At 44.2% G+C, this 22950-nt stretch overlaps 1 protein-coding gene across 1 annotated transcript; it reads left to right on the top strand.

Annotated features, from left to right (window-relative positions):
- The first annotated feature begins 617 nt into the window (after positions 1-617).
- LOC102054182 (phosphatidylinositol 3,4,5-trisphosphate 3-phosphatase TPTE2) lies at positions 618-21612 on the top strand. The gene is made up of 19 exons (XM_055703025.1): positions 618-882; positions 2033-2122; positions 4202-4279; positions 6522-6569; positions 7289-7447; positions 7843-7962; positions 10706-10805; positions 11626-11689; positions 12203-12267; positions 12851-12911; positions 13808-13889; positions 13969-14057; positions 16048-16109; positions 17053-17133; positions 18128-18233; positions 18887-18984; positions 19360-19455; positions 19852-19922; positions 21341-21612. Exons 2-19 carry the CDS (start codon positions 2073-2075, stop codon positions 21441-21443), a joined length of 1533 nt encoding a protein of 510 aa, XP_055559000.1. The 5' UTR covers positions 618-882; positions 2033-2072; the 3' UTR covers positions 21444-21612.
- Positions 21613-22950: the final 1338 nt, after the last annotated feature.

Raw genomic sequence — 22950 nt, 5'->3', positions numbered from 1 at the left:
CCCCGTGCAGGTGCTGCACAGGCAACAGCTGCTTCTGACAGTGACTCACAGGATACCCACACAGTCCACAGGATAAAGGCTGTACACGCACATGTACATTTTTTTTTTCAGAATTAAGAGAAAATTAATCGAATGTTTCTTCTCATCATCCAGCTTAGTTTCCATCCATGTTTAGCCGCTTCTAAAATACAGAATTATCTGAGCACAGCAAACACCTTTAGCTCGTTGCTCGCTATCACTGTCTGTACTAGCTACTCACCCATATATTTATATATATCTGACAGGCTTGAAAGGGAAACTGTCCATGTAGCTTGTTGCCCAGGCATGCTCCTTGTTCTCAGCGTTCATCCTAAGGATTTTCCTTCTTTTGGGCAAGGGGCATCCCGCAAGGCTCCTGCCACGGCTGACCCTCACGCAGCCCTGCTCCAGCCACAGCCGCCGCGAGCAGCCTCACAAGCTCTCCTTGAGCGCCCCCTGCTGTCGGCCGCCCAGCAGGACCCTCCCCGCCACGCAGGACCCCCCCCCGCCACGCAGGACCCTCCCCGCCCCGCAGGACCCCCCCCGCCACGCAGGACCCCCCCCGCCACGCAGGATCCCCCACCCCGCCCCGCAGGACCCCCCGGCCGCTCCGCTCCACCGCACGGGGGTCTCCCGGGGGCTGCCGGCCGGTGCGCGGGGCCGCCGCAGGGAACGGGCCGCGCTCTGCCCCGCGGGCTCCCGGCTGCACGGGCGCGAGTGCTCAGCGTTACGTGGAGAGCACGAAGCGCTCGCACGGTGAACGCGGCGCTGCCCTGCGAGGGCGCAGTCGCTGCCACGGTCCCGCGGCCCGTCCGCACCAGCCCGGTCCCGACCGCGACCCCCAGCAGCCGCCGTGCCCGGGAGGTGCGTGAAGAGGCGGCAAAGCCCAGCAGCGGGTGTACACGGCCCGAATGGCTGAGGATCGGCAGAGGGCGGCAGGCCCTGCTGCGGGACCCGGCGGGGCAGGCAGGCCCGGCCCGGCTGCGGGACCCCCGGGTCCCGGGAGGCGCCGGCGGCCGCTGCGGACCCGCCGCTGCTGAGTGCGAGGTGCCGGGCGGTGCCGGGCGGTGCCGGGAGCGGCGGCGGGGCCGTCGCGGTGGCAGCGGGCGGGTCCGCCCAGCCCGGCCCCGGCCCAGGTGCAGCCGTGAGGCGCCGCCGGGGCATTTAGCCGCGGCGCGGCGGGGGGCTGAGGTCCGTCGGTGCCCGCTGCTCGGCCTCTCCCCGGCGGGTGAGTGGGGCTGCGCGGCCCGGCCCGGCCGGCGTGAGGGAAGGCGGGGGCCGGAGAACGGCCCTCAGGAAGTTTAACGCAACTTTCCGCTGAGCTCGCGGAGCGCGGGGGGCGGGCGTCCGGGCTCGACTTTGAGCCCGCCGGCCGCGGTGAGGTGAGGGTGGCTGGGGGAGAGAGGGCTCCCGGGGGGCCGCGGTCACCGGGCCGCCCCGCCGGGGCTTGGCCTGCGGGGGTGCCGGCGGCTTGCCGGGGCCGGCTCGGCGCCGGGCGTGCGGAAGGCTGCTGGCGGGGCCGTGCCCGCCGCTGCGGGAGCCGCTGCCCGCGCCGCACCGCGATGCCGTGCCCGAGCGGCGGCTGCCGCCCGGCGAGGCGGCTCCGAGGGAGCGGGGCCGGCCGTGGAGCTGCCGCCCGCGGGGCCGGTGTGTGCCCGCGGGGACGGGCCCGCTGCCCGGGGCTTCTAGCCCGCGCTTGGGGCAGCAGCCTGGGCGGCACCGCTCCCGGGGGTGCCGCCTGCGGGTCTGCTGCGTTTCGTAGCTTGAAGCAGGGGAAGAGGCTTCATCGTGAGGTAAAGATGCTGCTTTAAAGTTGTTGTCACTGTGGTGTATTGGGTATAGTCAAAGAGTATCCCGCTGCTGGCCTTAATGTCTCTCAGTGGTCTTCCAGGTAAAGGTTGTGCTCTCTGAACTCATGAAAAAGAAGCAGAAGTCTGTCTGCTGGTAACTGAGTGTAAGGCTGCTACGGGATGCTGGTTATTCACTGCTTTTCTACTGATATCTCTTTAAGCAGATGTGCTTCTCTTAAGACCAGCAGAGCAACAACAGGCAAAATGACAGCTGTGAAGTATGAACAAGGAGCAGGGCTGGCAGAAGAGTCCAGGTGAGTGAAATGAACTGCACCAGGATATGTCTCTGGGGTTGAAGTGTGCAGTGTGTCGTCCCCTGTCTAGAGTTGCTTAGTGCTCTAAATATAACAAAGATAGTGCTTGAAGTTTATGTAGTATATAGTCTTTGTATTCTTTCCCCCTTGAAATGCTGTTGTCTGAAAGGAGTAATGTCTTTGAAGAAAATATGATTTAAAGGAAAAATGCTGTTGTGATTGACTTCTTGAAGCAGTTAAGAACTAGCTAGGAAGTACAGAGCCTTCAGCCCTGGTGTAAGCTCATGACATTAAAGCCTGCTCTGTTCTATCATCCAGAAACTCTGTCAAGGTCTCTTGTAAAGCAAGATGCTTATGTTCTGCTCTCCTTAAAAACCTCAAATTTGAGGTTCCCTTTAGCTGTGAGCGGTCAGAAAAGCTTATGCTCTGTATGGAAAGTGCGTGTAAAGGAAATAAGTTCTAGTATATCCTTATTTTCTTCTCTTTCACCCCAGTAGTGAAAAAATAGATGTAGTAGCTTGTGGCAGAGAGCTTGTTCCATCTTGGACAACAAGCAGATGTGGAGTGCTCAACAAAACAGACTCCCTCTGAGGAAAGCATTATCTGGAACTGAATACTTGTGAGTGCACAGTGGAAACAATGTACTTGAACTTGGCTTCTGTTTTCCTTTTGTGTTAAAGATTGACTTCCTAACGCAAAACACTTTGTTGCTCATTCTTATTTTGGCTTATTCTAATCACAGTGGAGGATAAGAAGTAGCCTTTGGTGCACTTCATGTGTCTACAAATAAAAGCAAGTGACCTTCAGCAAAACTTCTGCTGTAGCAGCAGCAACCTGCTTTGAGCGAAACATTTCAGCTGTACATAAAGTGGAAACTCCCAAGTGAATATTCCATAGGAGTAGCTGGGAAGCAAAGCTGAATGGTAATACATTGCTGGAGCTTTGCTTCAGTTCTAGGAACAAAATGAGGATACAAAATGTCTGGAGACACTGGAGCTGGAAAATTAGCATTAAATAACAAAACTGTTGGGGGGGGAATCATTCCTCTACTCAGCCTGATACTAAGTACAGGTGGTGAACCACCAGTACTGGTTGCTGACACTGTAGGAAATGCATCACTTAGTTCCTTGCTTAAAAGCAGGTTAGCCCACACTACAGAAGCAGTGCTGGTGCATTGGGTCTATTGTGGAGCATGAAGAGTACTTGTATCCTCTGAGTTGTTCCAGTAATGCTTTAAACATGCTAGATTGCTTCTTGGCCAGGAGTGACTTATACGCACATGTTCAATATTGATGTTTCCATGCTGTTCTGAGGCAATGATGCCAGAGGCAGAGCCATGGCAAACATTGGCTGTGCTATTATGCATGGCAGTATTTCTGTGGAGAAGGCTGAATTAGAAACTCCTGGATTTGGATGTTAAACTTTATTTTCTCTGAAGTTATCATGTGGTCTTCAAAGCTTCTCGGGTGGCTGAACAAAAACATGATCTGAAGAGACCCTTTTAAGGAAGCTATGGCAAGCAGCCACTGTCCCCCAAAAATGCTGTTCTAGCACTAGCTCAGCTGCTGCTGCTCTGGTCTTCCAGTTTCCTGTCTGGCATCCTGCTCTGCACAAAAACATCTCTGTGCTATGGCTTTTCCTGGTGAAAACATTCATTCTCTGAACAAGTAGTTTACTGTAATAGTATTAATGTCATTTGGACTCTCTGAAACAATTTTGCATATGCATATTTACAGCACTTCCAGAGTCTGAACAGGGCTGTTAAGCCCTCAGCAGACTCTTGGATACCTTACTTGAAAGCCACTTATCCTATTGCTGAACACATCTGTTCCCTTCCTCCCTGAAAGAGGAACTTTCAAGAAATTGCTAACAGTAACTAGATTGGTACAAGCAGAGGGGTTCTGCTGTGCCAGCACATGGGAAGTCTGTCTTCCCATGGTACTATGCCTGTGCTCTGTCCCAGGCTGCTGCTTGCTGCTCAGCTGACAGTTAATACTGTTTTCTGTGGAACAACAAAGAGTAGCAATGTATAAAGTTGACATCTGTATGAGAATGTGACTTGCGTTATTGCTTTGACAGCTCTCCAGCAGCAGAAGAGCCCACAGTAAAGATTGATGATGGGCGTGATGAGGATAATGAACCAGACAGCTGTTCCAAGTAAGCTAATGATATACTAAATGCCTTGCTTACCCCCCAAATTGGAAAATGTTGAGATAAAATAAGAAGGCAGGTGGCTTGCTGAAGTAGGGATAAGCCCAGTAAATCACTTGATACTGACATTTATTTTTAGTGCATAGTAAAGACAAGTTCAGGAAGCTTCTTTATGTCTGTAGAGATTAAAGCCCAACCCAAGAACTAGCTACAAGTCCATCAAATTATGAAGAATGGGTAGTCCAAACCGCATTGATTAAATTTTCCTGAAGGAATGAGTTTGGGAGAGCACAGAAGAACAAATGCTGGTGGGGGAAAAAAAAATGAGCTGATTGAGTTTCTGGAGCAAATAGGGATCAGGCCCTCATCAAGACTAAACTGTCTGAACTTGCTAGTGATTAACTCTGTTCTTGAAGTAGTTATTTTCTAATGTTGTTTAGTTCTTGTCACCAGCTTACTCACTCTTATAGTGTACTTAGTCATGTCGGTGACAAGTCAATAGACTTGTTTCTCTGTTCTTGCTGCTCAAGGATAGTAAGACGAAGCCTGTTATCTTAGTTCTTTTATGTGACATGTCTTTCTTGAATTCAGAAGTTTGCATGTACAAATGCATTTCACAAAAGCTTTAAGCTAAGTATGTGAACAGATATGCCATGTTCTCTTCAAGTGATGTAAGGTGTTGGCAGGCCAAATTGGAGTGGTGTGTATATTTCAGTCTTTAGTGCACCTAATAAAGGTGCTTGTTGTTAGACTGTGGGAGATGAAGTCTTGGTGTACCTACTATATTTGCATTGTAGGATTGATGAGGTAAAGACATAGGTCATCGAACTGTTAGTGTAATTATCACAGTGTTTCCTTCTATATTAGAGACACATAAATGTAAGGAAAGCCATGGAAAAAGTGGGTACTAAACCTCAGCAACTCCTTCCTGCTTATGGATGCAGATGTTTGCTGGGTGGACCTTGTTCCTTAGTTTAAAGTATGCACCTACTAGTAAGTGTGGGTTAACTCATTAAGCCTGGCAAGATGCTTCCTCATCACTTCAAAGATATCTACCCTTGTCTTAAACTGAGTTACTGAGGTGTTAAGGGTACACACCAAATGTGATGCCAAAGTTACCCTAGAGCAAACAAGTAGCTTGAACAGGCTCACTGGGGTGCAATATGCATGACTGAGCTGGCAGGCTTCCTGTAACAGTGGTATCTTTAATGGTGATGCGGAAAGGAAGTGTAGCAAGTATATATAACAGGAAAGGTAGGGTAGATATGTGAACAATATGAAAGGAATTTACCAGTAGTTTCTGTCAGCATGTCAGAACCTTTTGGTAGGTACTACTGTTAGTGATACACTTGGAAAAGGTGTTTTCCTTAAGAGTCTAAGTAAAGACTTAGTGCTTACAGTAGCTAAGTAATCCCAAAATTACTTAACAGGCTGGCAATCTGTTTTTCAAATTGCCAGAACTTGGGGCTTACAGATAATTTATTCTACCTACTACACTTGGTATAGCCTAAAGAGAACTTCAGCTGGTGAGGTAGTTACACAAAGGCCTAGCTTTAAATCAGAAGCTTAAAGTATACCGAAGAGGCAACAAATAATCTTCCATAACTGAAAACAGGAGCTGGAGCCTTGCTAGGGTTGGGGATAACTCTCAGAATTGAAAGAACTTAGCATCAGTAACTGATTTTCTTAATAGGTACTTGAGTCTTCAACCTGAAAGCCAAATGTTACCTCTTAAAGGTAGAAGAGGATTTGCCTTCCTTTATTCCAAGGGCACAGAAGCAGCAGTGGAACTATTAAGTGTAGCTTTTTCCAGGCACAGACAAAAATTGTCTGATACAATAAGCTAATATCTTGAAAAAGATACCTTAAGAGATGTTTATCCTTTAATATTCCTCTTGACAAACTGTTATTGTATAAGCCCACTTCTTATAGCTTGTAACTGGGCATTAAGGCAGTCTTCTAGTGTAACTGAAATTGTGATATTGAAGTGTTATGTGTAAAGTACGTACTGCTGTACTTTTAGGGTCTGTAACTGGTGAATATTTCTAACAAGTGGTCAAAGCATTGCTTTACTGTTTTAACCTATATAGAGTGTGAGTGCAACAGAATAATCTCCTCTTAAAGGAATTACTACTATACAGAATTCTAAAACCAAAAGAATATGAACATAAGAATGTAACGGTACTCTTGTGGCTAATATCAGTAGCAAAAAGTTACTTCTCTTGATGGCAGTTCTCCTCTCTTGCAGTGCAATTAGGAGAAAAATTTCCCCATTTGTGATGTCATTTGGATTCAGGTAAAAGCTCATGCTTGTAATGATTTGGGTAAGGTGGTCCTTATTTCTGGTGTAAAAACTTGGAGAGCTCTTTGAACTCCAGCCTGCTCTGTCTGGAAAGTACTGAATCCTTTATCACCCCTAGAAAGGGTGACTTGAGGAAAGTACTTTGATTGAGAAAGAAGTCTTAAACAGATACAACTACATTCTTCAAGGATAGCTGAAAGCCATGATTTTAAATGCTGTTGATTTGGATAAAAGCTCTTTAATGGCTTACTTCAGGCTGTGGCAGCCTTTGAACAACCAGTTGGTCGGTTCTATGCAGTCTATGTGCTGGAACAAGGTAAGCCACTAAAAACAGTTATTTTCAAGGGACTACACTAAGTCAAAGTGGGAGGGGAGTAAGGTGAAAGGCAGCACTGACAGACACTTGAGTGCCTTAAAGCTTTTTTTGGGTTTGCACCACTTCTAGGTAGCTGTGGGTTTATAGGTTAAGAACTACAGCTGAGTCTGAAGTAAATGTACAATTCAACATGGATGGTGTACTCTGTGCAGATGACTTAAAATGCAACTGGAATCCTTCAGCTGCTGATACAAGCAGGTGCCTATCTGTATGTAAGAGAACACACTCTTGCTGGAACAGGTTAAAGCAAAATTCTGGGCTTGTGCGCTTCAGTCAACCTGAAAGGCAGAAATGAATTGATGGCATTTGTTGACTTGTATTTTTCTTTTTTTTACAGAGTATTTGGAGTTGTACTTATCATTGTGGACATTTTAATTGTGATTGTGGATCTGGCTATCAGTGAGAAGAAGGGTGTTAGAGAGATTCTTGAAGGTGTTTCCTTGGCAATAGCAATCTTCTTTCTCATCGATGTTCTCCTAAGAGTGTTTGTTGAAGGGTAAGATGTGGACAAAAACTAAGTCAGTGTGGCAAGCCAGCAAGGAAGCAATACTTCAAACTTGGACTATGAACATGGATGCCCTGTAGGCGAACTTTCTGGTCATAGAGATGTGACCATTGTAGTCTTGGCGCTGTAAATTGCTGTTATCCCTCTATAGAATAATCTGTAGAGTGTTTTTGGTATAAGTGAGCACTTGGAAACGGCATCAGCTTTGCTGTGACTTACGGGTGTAGACAAGGTGTAAGATTATTTTCTTAATGAGTCTTCAGTGTTAAGAACTGCTTCAGGAGAGCTTGTCTCTAGCAGTAGCTCTGTATAGGTAATTCTGTTCCGGAAAATGTATTTCAATCTTTGCTGCCCCTATGGGCATCTGTCTAAAACTCTCGTTTCAGCTTCAGGAACTATTTCCGGTCTAAACTGAATATTTTGGATGCATGCATAGTGGTGGGCACTCTGCTAATTAACATGACATACTCCTTCTCAGACCTTGCTGCAGCAGATCAGATACCAAGGTAAGAATGGTATGGCAGCTGTTAAATGTGAACTCTCTTCTCTTGATAGCTTTCTAAGGATTTTCTTGGGCACCTCTAGTATGCACACATCTAGCTCAGATAACAGATGTGGTTGTAACCATATTTCATGATACAGGCTAACAAAGACACCTAACTTTGATCTACAGTTATACTGTAGGCTGTCCCTGTCTTGAAGGCAGAGATGATCTAAATGTATCAGTTGAGGTAACTGAAAGTGAATAGTAAGACCATCAAATACTGAGTCAAACATTTCTTGGGGGAAGGTGTGCAGCAGCCCTGATAGAGGTAAGAGTCTGAAGGTCAGACAGAAGATTTGGATTCTAATAGCAAATGGCATAGACAACTGGGGGAGGGTCTCCACTTAATGAATTTTGAAAGAGAAAGAGTTGCCACACTGTCTTGTTTTCCCAGAAGCCCCATGGTAATACATATTGGATATTTCAGCCATGCCTTGGGGAGGGGAAACATGCTGTTCACGTGCATAAGTAACTCAAGTCGCATTTCAATCTTATTTCTGTAGCTTGATCAGATGAGAGGAATCCATTCCTGATGGAAACAAACTAATCTTAGTGCAGGTAGAACTACAACTATAGGTTTGAATTAATAAAACTTGCTTGCATCAGCCAGGGAAAGAAGTTGAGCTCTTTTTTTTAAAAAAGGAAAAAAAAATAATTATGCCCCTGATTCAGCTGGCTACTGGGTACAAGTGGGGAAACATTCTTCTAGAAGAAACAAACTCAAAGTGTAGCTATTGAAGAAGATCCAGAGTTGGACAAACCTCTGGAAGTACTACTTGTCTCTTTAAATACCAGCTAAACTCGGGTTTCAAAAAGTAGAATTGTCAAAGGGGTAGTTTGTGCAGCCTCAGTATCATAAAAGGGTGTTTCCTTTCAGGTCTTTCTGAACACTAATCTGAGTTTAATGATTACTTCCAATTTCTCTGGCCACGTTTTTCTAATGCAGCTCTCTTCTTATAGCAGCGTTCAGTTAAAGGTAGGAGAAATAACACTGTGACAGGTAACTTGTGCTGTTGTCTTTACTAGGCTGTGTTAGTAGGCTTAATCCTGCACTGACCCATCCTATTGTAGATTGGTGTGTGCAAGACCTTTCTATTGACTTGCTGAAGTTGATGTAGATTTAATATAGGCTTTGGGGTCACAGAAGATAACACTGTTCTTGGAAGATCCTCAGCTGGGGTCTATTGTCTCACCCATTCAATTTTTGAGGCCTTCTTTAAGGCTTACCTTGTTAAGGGATCTTCAGTCGTGTTCTGACCAAAATATTATATTAGATGATACCTCAGACTTGGCCAAATATCAAATCTTGGTGAGATGGTCTTCCCACCTAACTATATTCACACAATCCAACTAATTCCCAGTAGCCTACCTGGGGTTTATCACTTATTTACCCAGCCCTTCTTCAAGAAGTGAACAATAGTCTTAAAGCACCTGATACTTCTCAGAATAATTAGAATCTGAGCAGCTTTTATGTGGATGAAAGCATATATGTGACAAGTAAAATCTTGGTGGCAGCCCTTGGAAGCAACATCCCCTGATAGAGGGGTATGGTTTCTATTTCTAATCTGGTCTGTCTGGGTGTGCATTGGGATGTTACCTGTTTCCTTGAAGTCAGACCTATAAAAGGACATTGAGGAATGAGAGCTGGGTATCGGTCTGGGAGCTAATGCTTAACTAGCTAACTTTGTAAAGGGCAGAATGCAAACTGCTTTTATCTTGAAGAGCTGCTTCTCACAACGGTGGTTCAGGCTGGGGAGAGGGGCTATGTAGTCCTCTTCACCCCACTGCTGGTTCATCTCCTTGGCTGATAGCTCCAAGGGAAGTCTGTTCTGAAAACAGCCAAGTGATCCTGGCCTAGGAAGGAGCTCAGGGGTTGGAAACTGAAAGTTTCCTCCAGGTGTCTGGGACAACCTTGTATTGCTGACTTTAATCTTCACATCAGTGGAGAGCAGACTGTTTTCAGCTGGAGGCTTGTCCACCTTAATGAAGGTATTCACCGGGATTCTTACCTGAGTATACGAGGACCTGAAATATGTGCATGTGCTCCTTAAATGTATATGCTCATATACCTCCCTAAGGAATGAATGTTAGTTTGCCCTAGTCCCTAAGGGTATGAAAAGCAGCTGCCCCTGTTCAGTTGTCTAGGTAGAACCACTGCATAAGCATCTTGCCTGCTTCAAAGTTCATCAGCAGTTCAAAGTTCCTCAAACCAAATCATCTGATCAAGTTGCTGAATGATTAAACACAGGGTTTATACTGACCTGTTCTCAGGCTTCTTAATGAAGGCATGATGTATGCAGCCTCTCTGGCTTCTCTTTTCAGCTGTTTTTCAGGTGGCTACTTACACTTAAATGTATATGAGAACAGGCTTCAAGGAACAAGGATTTGGGGATAATAATATGGGTAGCGTTAAGGGGATTTGCTTGCTGGGCAGAGGTGCCTGTGAAAGCCTGAGCAAGTAGGGGGTTTCCTACTTTCATTAGCTGTTCGGAACATACTCCCCAAAAAACCTCAACAATAAAACCATGGTATTCTTTAAGCATAGTACTTTTTTTTTTTTCCCAAAACCAGTGTGAGAAGTACTAGTTCAGTATATGAAACAAAGCCTTAAACTGTCTCTGAAACAGTATTTAAATAGCTTTAAGCTTTGCATCTAAGTCTAATCATGTTCATTTTCATTCATGGTGAATCTGACCCTCATCTAGAATGGTTACTTTCCTCCGAGTTCTAAGAATTGTCATCTTAATAAGAATATTTCGCCTGGCTTCACAAAAGAAGCAACTTGAAGTGGTGACCAGGAGAATGGTAAGTTGGCCTTTTAATGTATTTAGGCTGCTGTTACTGTTTCCTGCTCTAGCTCTTTCTCCAGGCAGTCATCAATGGCGAGCAGCAAGACTGCCCACAGCCTATTGGTCTGCAGCTGATGATAGTGCCTGAGCAGTACATCTGTTTGGTACCTGTCAGGGGCACGGGAGCTTTGCCTCCAGCCTCCATATAGCTAATTACTCTTAACTTTGTTCATGTAAGCAGAAACTTGACCGGGAAGGCCAGCACAGCAAAGTGATTGCAACACCACCATGTGTCTCAATGGATAGTTTCTAGTTTCTGTGGTACATAGTTTTCCTTCACATGGGGAGAATAGGAATTTTAATGTTTCTGCTGCTTATTCCAGGTGAAAACAAAACAACTTAGCTCTTGAAGCCCTTGTTTTCATCAGGCGCACTGAAGTGGTACTTGAAGGTTCAAGTGTGTCTTCTTGCTTGGGAATAAGCAGTCTTTGTTATGCTGCCCTTAACTTTCTTCTTCCTTCCCTTAGCCCCCAAACACTCAAATAGAAAGGACAGATTCATGTTTCTGTCTGCAAAGTGTCTGCAGTGTTCTTTCTACTAGAATAAACTTTGATACTTCAGGGTAAAAATTCTGTATGGAACTTCTACCCAAAAGCTAACACAACAAATGTTACTTTTGGCTAATGCTGTGGTCTTTGCTATAGCAAAATGAGGCTTTACTACTCATGACAACTTCAGAGTCTAGATGGTTGATTCCCCACCCCCACCCCCCTTGTAAGTTGTTGATCTTTGGCATTCCTTTAGAAGACTAACTGTTCTTTCTTTTTTTTTGGCAGGTCTCTGAAAACAAAAGGCGTTATATGAAAGATGGCTTTGATCTGGATCTCACTTATGTTACTGGTTTGTAGATAACACTTTGCAGCCTGTTATATCCTGCTAAGACTAGTTATTCAGTTCAGTGCTTGACATAAAATACAGTCAATGTTTTAGACTAATGAAATGTAAGTATGAAGCCAAACCAGGCCTACTCCTTTTCTGTGGGATTTTGAAATAAGGATTCCTGACTCTGACACTGTACTCAAGGGTTAGCCTCCTGGGGAAGAGGCTGTACATGCTGTAAGTAATGATAGAAATTCTCCTGAGACCTAGGGAACCAGAGCTGAGAAACTACTGAAAATACTTACAGTATTTTTGGTTATGATTCTGTGAAGACCAACACAACAGTAGCTGATGCCTTGAGAAGTATTATTGTCTTGCTATGCTGAATGTAGAGCAAAGCTTCTCAGAAATGGGTAGGTAGGTTGGTTTTATAGTTAGGGTAGGAATATGCAATTTCATGATGCTGTCAGTCACGTAGTTCTTACGTGTGGGGAGGCTTCCCACTGTTACTTCTGATTGCTGTCTTCTCCACAGATCGCATTATTGCAATGTCGTTTCCATCTTCTGGGAAGCAGTCTTTCTATAGGAACCCTATAGAGGTAAAAATCTAATCTACCAAGTTCAGTTTCTGAATACTGTTTCACCCCACTGGTGGGGTGGTTCTCACTAATTTGTGTGTGGACCAGATCAGCAGGATTAGGATTGACTTTTGCCTTGGCTGGTTGGAATGACTGCATGATGGTCTTCATTGTGCTGTACTGCTTGTGTTGTAGTCTTTCAGCTAAGCTTGGGGGGGTGTATCTTGCAGTGTGGATGCACTGGTGCTCTGTTGCTCCTGTTCTTTGGGAATGCTTTGGAGAACCAAATCAGTTCTGTCCCAGGCTAGCAGTAGTGTGAGTGATAATAAGAACTATCTATTCATCTAAAGATGTTCAAAAGGTCTGTATAATGCCCTCTTCAGAGCTGTGCTTGATACTGTAGAAATATATAGGGCAAGGAAGACAGTTGCAGTAGTACTTTTATTCCAGACAAGAACCTGAGTAGTTGGGCTGGAAGGGCCTGCTGTCCAAGGGCTGTTTAATGCAGTTGCTGACCCCACTTGAGGGATGGGTGTTGAGGCGGCAGTGGAAATAAGGAGTAGAGCACTAACTACTCTGAACTCTTACTTGGTTATTACTTTAGGAAGTTGCAAGATTTTTGGACACCAAACATGCCGACCACTATAAAGTCTACAATCTCTGCAGTAAGTATATTTAGCTGCTGACTATACTGAATAACTGCTAAAGAGAAACATTTCTTCAAGTGTGCTGCTGGCAATAACACATCTCCAGGAATGTGCAGTATGTCAAAAGTAGATGGCGATCTCTGACTGCCTTCAGTCCTGAACATGGCTATTGACTTTGAGCATCTAATACTACCAGAGCTTGCAAAGGAGATACGATCTGTCTCGCAGTTTAGTCTTTTTGTTAATGTTGAACAATTTCTTCAATGTTCTGAAAATCTTACTAAAAAATAAGTGGAAAACTATACCTGGGCTAAAACTTGGGGTGATGGAGAATTTTCTCATGGAGGCTTAGGAGAACGAGGTGAGGAATAGTTAAAAGCTCTTCTGTTTAAAGGTGGCCAAAAAAACCCCCCCAAAAAACCCCAAAAACCAAACCACTTCAGAAACAATTATTCTGTGGCCCCTGTTTCATAGTAGAGTATCAGAGCTGGAAGCAAGATGTGATATAGAAGCACTGCTACTTGAAAAAGTAAACCTGCCCTCTGGCCAGCAAAGGGATAGATGAGGGGACACAGGTAGGTGTGGTATTAACAGCTCTTGACCACTTTGTAGGTGGTGGTTGCTGTGATTGACCCTGACAGTACATCAGAACACTAACTTTCAGATCCCTAAATAATGCCCATGGAAAGGAATGGCCAATTGGGCCTGGAGATAACCTCTCACTGAAGTGAAAGGTGTGAAACTCAAGCAAGCGTGGTTCTAGCCAAATTACCTCATTTTTTTCACTTCAATCTGTCTATTCATACTACTGCACTTTAAACACTAGTGTATGCTTAGACCAGCAATTGTGTCACAAGCCACTTTGTTGCAGTCCTCTTCTCCTTCCTGGCATAACTTCAGATCTTTCCTTGCAGGTGAAAAAGGCTATGACCCCAAGTACTTCCACTACAGGGTGGAAAGGATCTTTATTGATGACCACAATGTCCCAGCACTAGAGTGAGTCTTGTCAAGAAATGCATATGTAATCATACTGTGTAGGAGTTTGCTTTGATCCACTAATCTTCCTGTCATCTAGGGACATGCTGAAATTCACTGCCAGTGTCCGTGAATGGATGAGCCAAGATGAAAAGAACATCATAGCAATTCATTGCAAAGGAGGCAAAGGTAGAACCTCTCATGTGTAATCTCTGAATGCTACAAATTGTGCTTTATTCTTACCATGGCTGCTTTGATGTAAGTGTGAGATGGGTTAGAGTGCAACTTGGCAAATTCTGCAGCTACTGTGATGATGAGTAACAGTGTAGTACTGTGTGTTTTAGTATTACACAACCCCTTTTCTAGGTAGCCCAAATTACTAGTTCTTAATCAAAGCTGGCATCTGATCTCTTAATGTTCTTCAATAATTTCCTGCTCTCCTGGCTTCTGGGACAGCAGTTTCCTGGGAGAGGTTGGGGATAGGGAGCTACTGACACTGCTACTAGCAAAAGTGTGAAGCTGCTGCTTTTGCTCCCTGGAAGCCAGTCACCCCCACTGAATGTCCTCCATTGTAATATATCTCAAGCTCTTTAATTTCTTGGCAGGGGGGAAATAGAATTCTTTAGGTGGAAAAGACCTTTAAGATCATGTCCAACCATTAACCTAACACTGCAGAGTCCATCACTAAACCATGTCTGTATGCACTACACCTACATGTTTTCTAAATACCGCCAAGGAAGGTAATGTCCCTGGGCGGCCTATTCCAATGCTTGACAACCCTTTTGGTGAAGGAATTCTTCCTAATATCCAATCTGAACCTCACTGGCACAACTCGAGGCTGTCCAGAGCCTTCCTACCCCCAAGCAGATCAACACTCCTGGCCAACGTGGTGTCATCTGCAAACTTACTGAGGGTGCACTTGATCCCCTTGTCCAGATCATTGATAAAGATACTAAAAACTGATCCCAGTACCGAGCCCTGAGGAACACCACTTGGGACTAGCTGCTAACTGGATGTAACTCAATTTACTACCACTCTTTGGGCTCAGCCATCCAGTCAGGTTTTTTTACCCAGAAAAGAGTATACCCATCCAAGTCACGAGCAGCCAGTTTCTCCAGGAGAATGCTGTGGAAAATGGTGTCAAAGGCTTTACTACAGTCCAGGTAAATAGCATTCACAGACTTTCCCTCATCCATCATGAGTGGATCATCTTGTCATAGGAGATCAGGTTATTCAGGCAGGACCTGCCTTTCATAAACCCATGCTGGGCCTGATCACCTGGTTGTCCTGCACATGCTGTGCAATAGTATTCAAGATGATCTGCTCCATAACTTTCCCCTGCTAGAATGTTCTGGGTACTGCTGGATCTTAAATCAAGCTACACATGGTATTATGTGATAGAGCATAATGTGGTCTTATGGGAACAGGCTTGTCAAAGCTACTGCATATGAGCTGACCTGTAGGTGCTATGCACAATCTCTAGTAGTGTGGGATTTGTTGAAGAGCACAGATAGCTGTGAAAATAAACCAAACTTCCCTGCAAACATCTGCCACATCTTTAGCTGTCTGCTGTTACTACTGCAAATAGTTGGCTGAACAAGGTGGTTACTTAACATAAAGAAGTCTCTCCCAGTTGGAACTGTAGCTTAAAAGGTCTTGCAAAACTGAACATTGAAACTACCTGCAGGCCAAATCCAACTTGAGCAAGTGCAGAGAGGGGTATTTTTTGAGACCTCAGACTTCAAATTCAAAACAGACTATACTGGAGTCTTTGCTGGAAGTCTTGATGCCTTCTTAGTAGGATTGGGTTGGGGGGAAAAGGTTGAGGCAGAGAAGCAACTTTTAAGATGTACAACATTGGCAAGTGCCAGTCTATAACCTCATTTAGTAGGGTGTGCTTGATGCTGTTCCCTGATGAATGATGTAGGTGGATACTGGCAACTTACTAAGTGTCTCCAGTAATACTGCAAAGAAATGTGGGAACTGCCTTCAGGAACAAGCTAATAAACTGTGATATCTTGTCTTTAACTCATTCTTCCCAGGAATACAGGTACTTGACGACTATACTGTCACTTCCAACTTTTGAAATGGAAAACAGGAGTTAACTTCATATTCACAAAAATAATCCTGAATACCTTTGAACTCCTGTAGTTCAACCTGTCTTTCGCTTCTAATACAGGTAGAACTGGAACGATGGTCTGTACCTGGCTCATAGACAGTGACCAGTTTGAGAGTGCGAAGGTAAAAACCAGCGTTTATTTTTTGATTCTTCTAGTATTCAAAAAGCCCCTTTAGAATCTGCTTAACTGGTGAAATTCACTAATATTCTGCAAAAAAAGTCTGTGTTGGAAAAAGGGTAGTGTAAACAACCTGTTCTAAAAAATTTCTTGTGAATCGTGCAACTGTGTAAATTCCTTTCTGATCAAGACTATTCTTGATCAGGAAGAACTGGGAAAGTAGAATTTAAGAGTACTAGCTTTGAAGCACACTTTTTTTTTTTGAGTTATGATAGACCTGGGATCTTGAGCAACAGGTTTCTTAAACTGTAGGTGGCTTCTGAGCATGCTCTGCTGAAGATGGTGTCACTGTAGTTACATGGTCTTGAGCAATTATTTTTGCCTAACCTCCCTCCAAGTAGTGTGAGGCATTCAGGGATTGTCTTGTCTTGACTGCTAGCATTACAGTAAGCCCTTCTGGGGAAAGAAAGATCACAAAGTCCCAGCCAGTACGGCTGCATGTGCTGCTTTAGTATCCCAGGACTGGTATATAGAACTGAAGACCAGGGTTGCAGAAGGTCCAGGTCACTCAGGGTAGTCTGGGCAGACTGTATCTATTGAACTTGTTTTTCCGAGTTTGACTTGTGAAGATCTGAACTAGTGTTCAGCTTGGTCTTGCCACAGACTACCTGAGAAATAGTGACGGTTCTAAACCAATCACTGAAATCATATTGCTCTCCTTCACACTGTCATAGATGACAGACTTAACGTATCTGACTTCCTAATTAGTACTTTCTTATTCTAGTTAATAGCCTCCTTTAGAAGGTACTAAAGCAACTATTGCATATTTTCACTTGTATTCCTTTATTGGAATTGATTAGTGTAACACTAGTTTACTGTCCCCTTCTCAGGAAGGGGAATGGTGGTGGGAAGAGTATCTTAATCCTTGAAATTATTTTCCTGTGTAGGAAAGTTTGGCCTACTTTGGGGAGAGAAGAACTGATAGAAGCACAAGTACCAAGTTTCAAGGAGTTGAAACTCCATCCCAGGTAAGGTTAAGCAGGTCCAGTAACAGCAGCCAAACCAACAGCAGCCTGTGAGCTCCTACACTACCCCACCTCCCCTGCCAGGTTTCTCCCATGCGTTTAACTCCTGAACACTTTCTCAAAGGACTGTGAAACTATCAGATGGCAGGTTTGCACTGCATCTTCCTCCCCTTTGTCCAAGCACATATTTCCTATGCCTTTTTCTGCATAATCTTAGATGCCATAATTCAGATTTGATGATAAAGGAATTGTTGAGATTGGGAGAGCTTTCAGTCTAACCCCAATGTGCAAACAGGGTGAGCTAGGTTGCCTAGGGCTATATCCAGTCAGGTCTAAAAATATCTTCAGAGATGGAGGCTCCACAACCTCTCTGGGCACGCTCACAGGAGCATGACCCTGTAAGACAATTGAGCTGTTTATCAGGGATGCACTGAAGCCTACAGCTTGGCCTGGGGAGGAACTATGGCACTGATGTGGCTGAGTAGAGGAATGCATCATCTAGAGACTACATTTGCAAGAAAACACAGAAGTTATTGCCTCAGACCACAGTCTGGGGCTTAGCTCATCTTGATTTGCTGTGTGTTGTGCAATTCGGGTATGTGAGATAAAGCTGGTGACAGAGGTTCATCAGTTGCTGGTTTAAAATGGAAGTATAGCTGTCCTTCAGAATGTGCTGCTGTAAAATGAAGGTACCTTGTACATTGAAACATTCTGCCCTTTAAAAAGCTACATCATCAAAGCTCCCTGCCTCTTGCTGAGCTGAAGTACAGAATTCCTCTTAGAACATAAGCTTGAGTACCGCTTGAAAATATAGGTGTTGAATTTGTCTAGAGAACTGTTTGAACTGGGGAGGGGAAGAACAAATGGCTACTTTCTTCTTAGCTTTGAAGTTAGAGCTAAGAACTTGGGGTAGAAGATCTATTTAATCCTACTTCTGCTTAGAATTTGTGTGTGGTACAGAAACTGCATAATGTGTCTGGGTTTTTTTGCATTACAGAGTAGGTATGTTGGGTATTATGAGATCCTGAAGAACAAGTGTAACTTGAAACTCCCACCAGAGAGACAACTCAAAATAAAAAACTTCAAAATCCACTCTATACACGGTAAGAACTCTTGAATTTGGGCATTCCTGTATTTGGTAATGACTTTCTATTACAGCAGCTGATCTCTACTGCCTCTCTTGCTAAACACATGATAGGAATGTAGATCTACCGGGATTTGAGAATTCAAATGGCACAGTTAAACTACAGCAAAGAGCACTTTGAAGTGCACTTGCCCCGTGTGTTCTGTCACTTTATGGGTGTCTGATCAAATGGTGGTTCACACACAACCTGCTCTTTTGGGAGGGGAATCACTTTTGAAAAGTGAGATTGACTCCACATACGGAACTACATCCGCTAATGTTTTTCAGCTTGATGTGCACACCTGATTCTGTACACATGTACTGGCAGCCTTGATAGAAGGCTGGAACTTCAGTACTACTTGTTCTAGGGGACTTCAAACTGCTCTTCTTGTAGAGTCTGGTTCCACTGACTGAACGTTAGCCTGCTCCACTAGTAGGGTTCACTGCTACCTCAAAATAAAGGTTTCAACCACTGAATCTTGAGCTGCCTTTAGGATTTGAGTTCTTTAAAGTCTATTGCAAGGTGTTCTGGAAAGAAGGCACTTTTGAATGGGGTTGCACTCGGTTTTCATTACAGCTTATGTTTCCAGCTAAATGTATATGCTTTGGTATAATGCAACTCTTTCTTCCTAGGAGTTGGGAAAGGCAATGGAACTGATATGAGATTGCAGATAATAGTGAGGAAGCAAGTTGTACTAGAATGTATATGTGCCAGTCAAGGGAACTGCAAGGTGAGAGTACGATGGAGTCTTGTCAGTTGAATTTATATTGACTTATAGGTCAAGTGTCCTCCTGTAGAAGCTGAATACTGGATAAAAAAACCCAGCTAACTAAATAAATGCTATAAATTCTGAGAGGGTGAAAAAGCTAAACTTTGCTAAATCATAGTTGTTTTTTTTAGTAAGATTGTGAAAGATTTCCATAGAAGTTACTTAAATGTAAATGGTTCACTCAGACCTGAGAAGCTTAAATTTCTGGCCATTATTCATGGTGTACAAATACTACAATAGTAGTGCTAGAATGATTAGCTAGGTACTGTCATGAATTACTCCTTTGTCTCTCTATAGTAACTCTTCATAAAACTAATATTTTCTTCTATTATATAGCTTTTCTTTGATTCTGAAAGTGACTCTGTAGTCATTGGCTTGGAAGACAGCCCTGTTATAAGCGGTGATGTGAAAGTCAGATTTGAGTCACATTCTGTAAGTATAACAGTGTGAAGAAGTTTGCTTGAGTCTGGGGAGAGGCTGCAGTGCAAACTGCAGCTGGGGTCTGGTTGGCTGCGCCGTGTGGGGCAGAATTTGTGCCTATGCAGGCAGGGGAGGCATCTGGCTGTTCATACAGTACAACCTGGACATCTTAGTTGAGTACCTGCTGCTTCTGACATGGGTCTCTTGCTCAATTGCACTGAGTGACCTAGTCCTGAAATAATATTGGTGAAGATGGTGATTTGGGTGGGATACTGGGCTCTTCAAGTGTGTTGACTCTGACGCTGTAGCTTTGTAAACCAAACTACTGAGGACAGGTGGATATTCTTGCTCTGCTTAAAATAAATCCTGTTGTCTAATGGAGTCCTTAAACAAGATCTTTGTGTTTAGGATCTCCCAAAAGGCTATGATGACTGCCCATTCTTCTTCTGGTTCAACACTTCCTTTATTGAAAATAACAGGTAAGTGATCACAGGATCTGAAGGCAGTCACTAACTTCTGGTGTCTGAATGGAGTGGGAAGTTGATAAACAGTACTGAAAGCTGAGCGAGCTGGTGATCAGCCTGTTCTGGCTTCTGTGTGGGTACTGGTCTCTGACTCAGTTCAACTGTAACTTGTAAGCAGGCAGTTAGCACACGCTTCCTTACACTGTGCAAACATAGGTGAGCTCTTTATCCTAATCCATTAGACTCTTCTCAGCATCTAAGTATTGTTAATGAACTTGAATTCAAAAAGGTAATGCTGTTCAAACCAAAGGCAACTGCTATCGTCTAGCATGACTGCCTAAGAGGCTGGACCTCATTCAGCAGCTTTGTAGGCAAACATTAAGACCAGAGTTAGAGGTACTGATGCTTGGAATCCTAAAGAAAGGCTTTTACTGCTTCTCATGCTTTTAAGTTAAAAATTACTGTGGCTTTTCTTGTTAGACTAGAAGTCTTGGGACAGCTCCAGCCACTGAAAGCTGGCCTTGTTTGGCTGGATCAGAGTGGTCTAGAAACGCAGACAGGAGATCCTTCTTTCCTGTCTGCCAAACTTGACAGACTTAGACAGAGGATCAGTGAACTTGATGTGTGGAAACTACTGCATTCTTTGAGTGGAATAGGAAGGAAACAGTTTTTATTCTATTGATCCCATCGGAGCATGAGGACAGGTAGCCATGAGTCTAGGTTCATAACTAAACTTAATATGCTGAGCAGTCCAGGTGCAGACATCTGGTTATAGCAAACCAGTGCCAGGGAAAACATGTACCTGTTGTGTGACAGCCCTGCAACAGTGCCATCTCAAAACTTTCACCCAAGTGTTGTTTCTTCCAGGGCTAGGGAGGATGCCCCCCCCCGACTGTCTTTGAAACACAATTTAGTAGAGACTGTCTCTCTTCCTTCCCAGAGAATTCTGCTAGACCTGAGGTGGACTAGGTCTGATCAGAAGCAAAACAGCTGTTAAGGCAGTGCTTCTATCTCTGTATTTCTAATTCAGCCACAGCTGATGTGCAAGTGATATTAAGTGATGTGAATTTGGTAAGCATCAAAAATGGAGAACACACCTGCTGAACTTGACTGAATACTGAATCAAATCCTTTCGCTAGGAAAGTCAGTTATTCCCGCTACTAACACAAACTTTAACAATCTTGCATTGTAGGGCTCTTTGGGTTTTGGGTGTGGTTTTTTTTAACACACCCACAAACCCATCAGATTGGATCTGTACTAGTCTGAGAAACATCCAGTCAAAGCACTGTGCAGGCATGACTGACACTTTTCTTAATTCATGGTCTGGGGCTATATTTAATATATTCCAGGGCTGAATTTGAAGTTCCCTTGGCTGGCTGAAAGAAAAAGTGTGTCTTGGGCTGTAAGATATGCTACTGAATTTTGTCTTTCAGACTCTACCTTCCCAGGAATGAGCTGGATAACCCTCACAAGTCTAAAACATGGAAAGTCTATAGTGAAACATTTGCTGTGGAGGTGAACTTTATTGAACCATAAGGGAAAGCTGAAAGAAGGGAAAAATGTAAAAATCTGTCTTTTCCTGGAAAATGTCTTTCTGCTTCAGTGTAAAGTGAAGCGGTCTCATTTTGATGTATTAATGTATTTCTGTGAGGATACAACTTCCCAAATAAACTTGCATGAAGTTCTGTTGTGCAGAGCAATAATAGTCTGAAGAGTTAGTGTCAGTTGACAGTCATGTCACGTTAATGAGCTGTTGGATCCTCTGGAGTTTAATGTTTCTACATACAGGTAATCCCCATTTTTATCAATCTAAGGCAATTATCTTAAATGAGCATTAACCTGATGGTGGGTGGACATTAGCAATCTACAGGAGACTTCTGGAAAAATCTGAGACACCTTCTCTCAACATCGCTGTTTTCTACAGGTCAGTAAAGTAATGGGGATTTTGAGGGAGAAATATTGTGATCTGGCACCAGCAGACCACTTTTTGAGTAGAAGTCTTGGTATTGAACCCCTCTTCATCAGAAATCCAGAGACACAGGGTTTTGAGCAACACCTAGCCTAGGAGCTGACTGGTGCCTGGAGACTGCACAGCTGTTTGTCTGTTGCTCTACCTTCCCCCAAAGGGCTGACATAGCCAAGTGCCCTAACCCTTCCTTAAGTCTGGATCTCATCAGCTCATGAGCATGCCAGCTGCCTGGGATCAGTTAAGCCAGGCTTGTCTTCATGCCTGCATGTCATGGGTTTGATCTGTGCTCTTGCTCTGAGCTAATACTGCATATGCTCACTGACCCCTCTGAGCTATACTAAGACTAGTAAAGCACAAAATTCCAGGATGTCTGTTCTGCTTCCAGCCGTTCTCATCAGTGCAGCTCCTCTGTGGGGACTCTTCATGCCTGTCTGGATGTGGAATGTGTCGAGGTCAGCTGCTTGGTTCTGTTGCTTCCTTTGTCTTTTTGTTGTTAGGAACCAGGAGTGGAAAAGGGGGTGATACAGCTTTCCATGGCTAATGCCTAGTTGTTGGAGTAAGTGGAGATCGCCTACCTTCCCTGCGCTCACCCGAGGGTAGCGGTATACTATGCAGTACGTGTATACACTCAACTTTTGCTGTTGCTGTGTAATGACCTGGTACTTCAGAGCTGGGCTGTTGGAAACTCCCACAGTGTTGGGAGCTGCTTCTGTCAGTGCTGTACTTCGTGTGGAGGCTAAAATCTGTCTTGAATGCCCAAGTGTTGCACCAATTGTTTGCAGTTTTAGGTGCAGTACAGTGAGCCTGGATCACCCTGATACATGTAGTTCAAGCTCCTGTGCAAAACAGGCCCACTAGAGCTGGCTCACACAACCTAGTTCTATTCTCTGTGGCTTGGGTTTTCACAGAAGACTTAATTTTCTACTTTTCCTTCCTTGTTGGAATTTCTAACATTACAAGTCGTAGCTGTTGCATCTTGTCCTGTCCCTGTATCTCTGAGAAGAGCCTGTCCCTACCACTTCTCATGAATGAGGTAACTGTAGAAAGCACACCTGATCTTACAATCTCTTCTCA

Source organism: Falco cherrug, chromosome 2, assembly GCF_023634085.1.
Source record: "Falco cherrug isolate bFalChe1 chromosome 2, bFalChe1.pri, whole genome shotgun sequence".
NCBI classification, from domain to species: Eukaryota; Metazoa; Chordata; class Aves; order Falconiformes; family Falconidae; genus Falco; species Falco cherrug.
Note: the sequence above shows the minus strand (reverse complement) of the source record. Positions and strands in the feature narration are given on the sequence as shown.

Excerpts from the sequence above, each read along its gene's own strand:
- LOC102054182 (XM_055703025.1), top strand. The coding sequence starts at position 2,073 with ATGACAGCTGTGAAGTATGAACAAGGAGCAGGGCTGGCAGAAGAGTCC. Across the intron at positions 6,570-7,288 it reads GTGATGTCATTTGGATTCAG|AGTATTTGGAGTTGTACTTA; the intron begins GTAAAAGCTCAT and ends TTTTTTTTACAG. Across the intron at positions 16,110-17,052 it reads ACCAGTTTGAGAGTGCGAAG|GAAAGTTTGGCCTACTTTGG; the intron begins GTAAAAACCAGC and ends TTTCCTGTGTAG.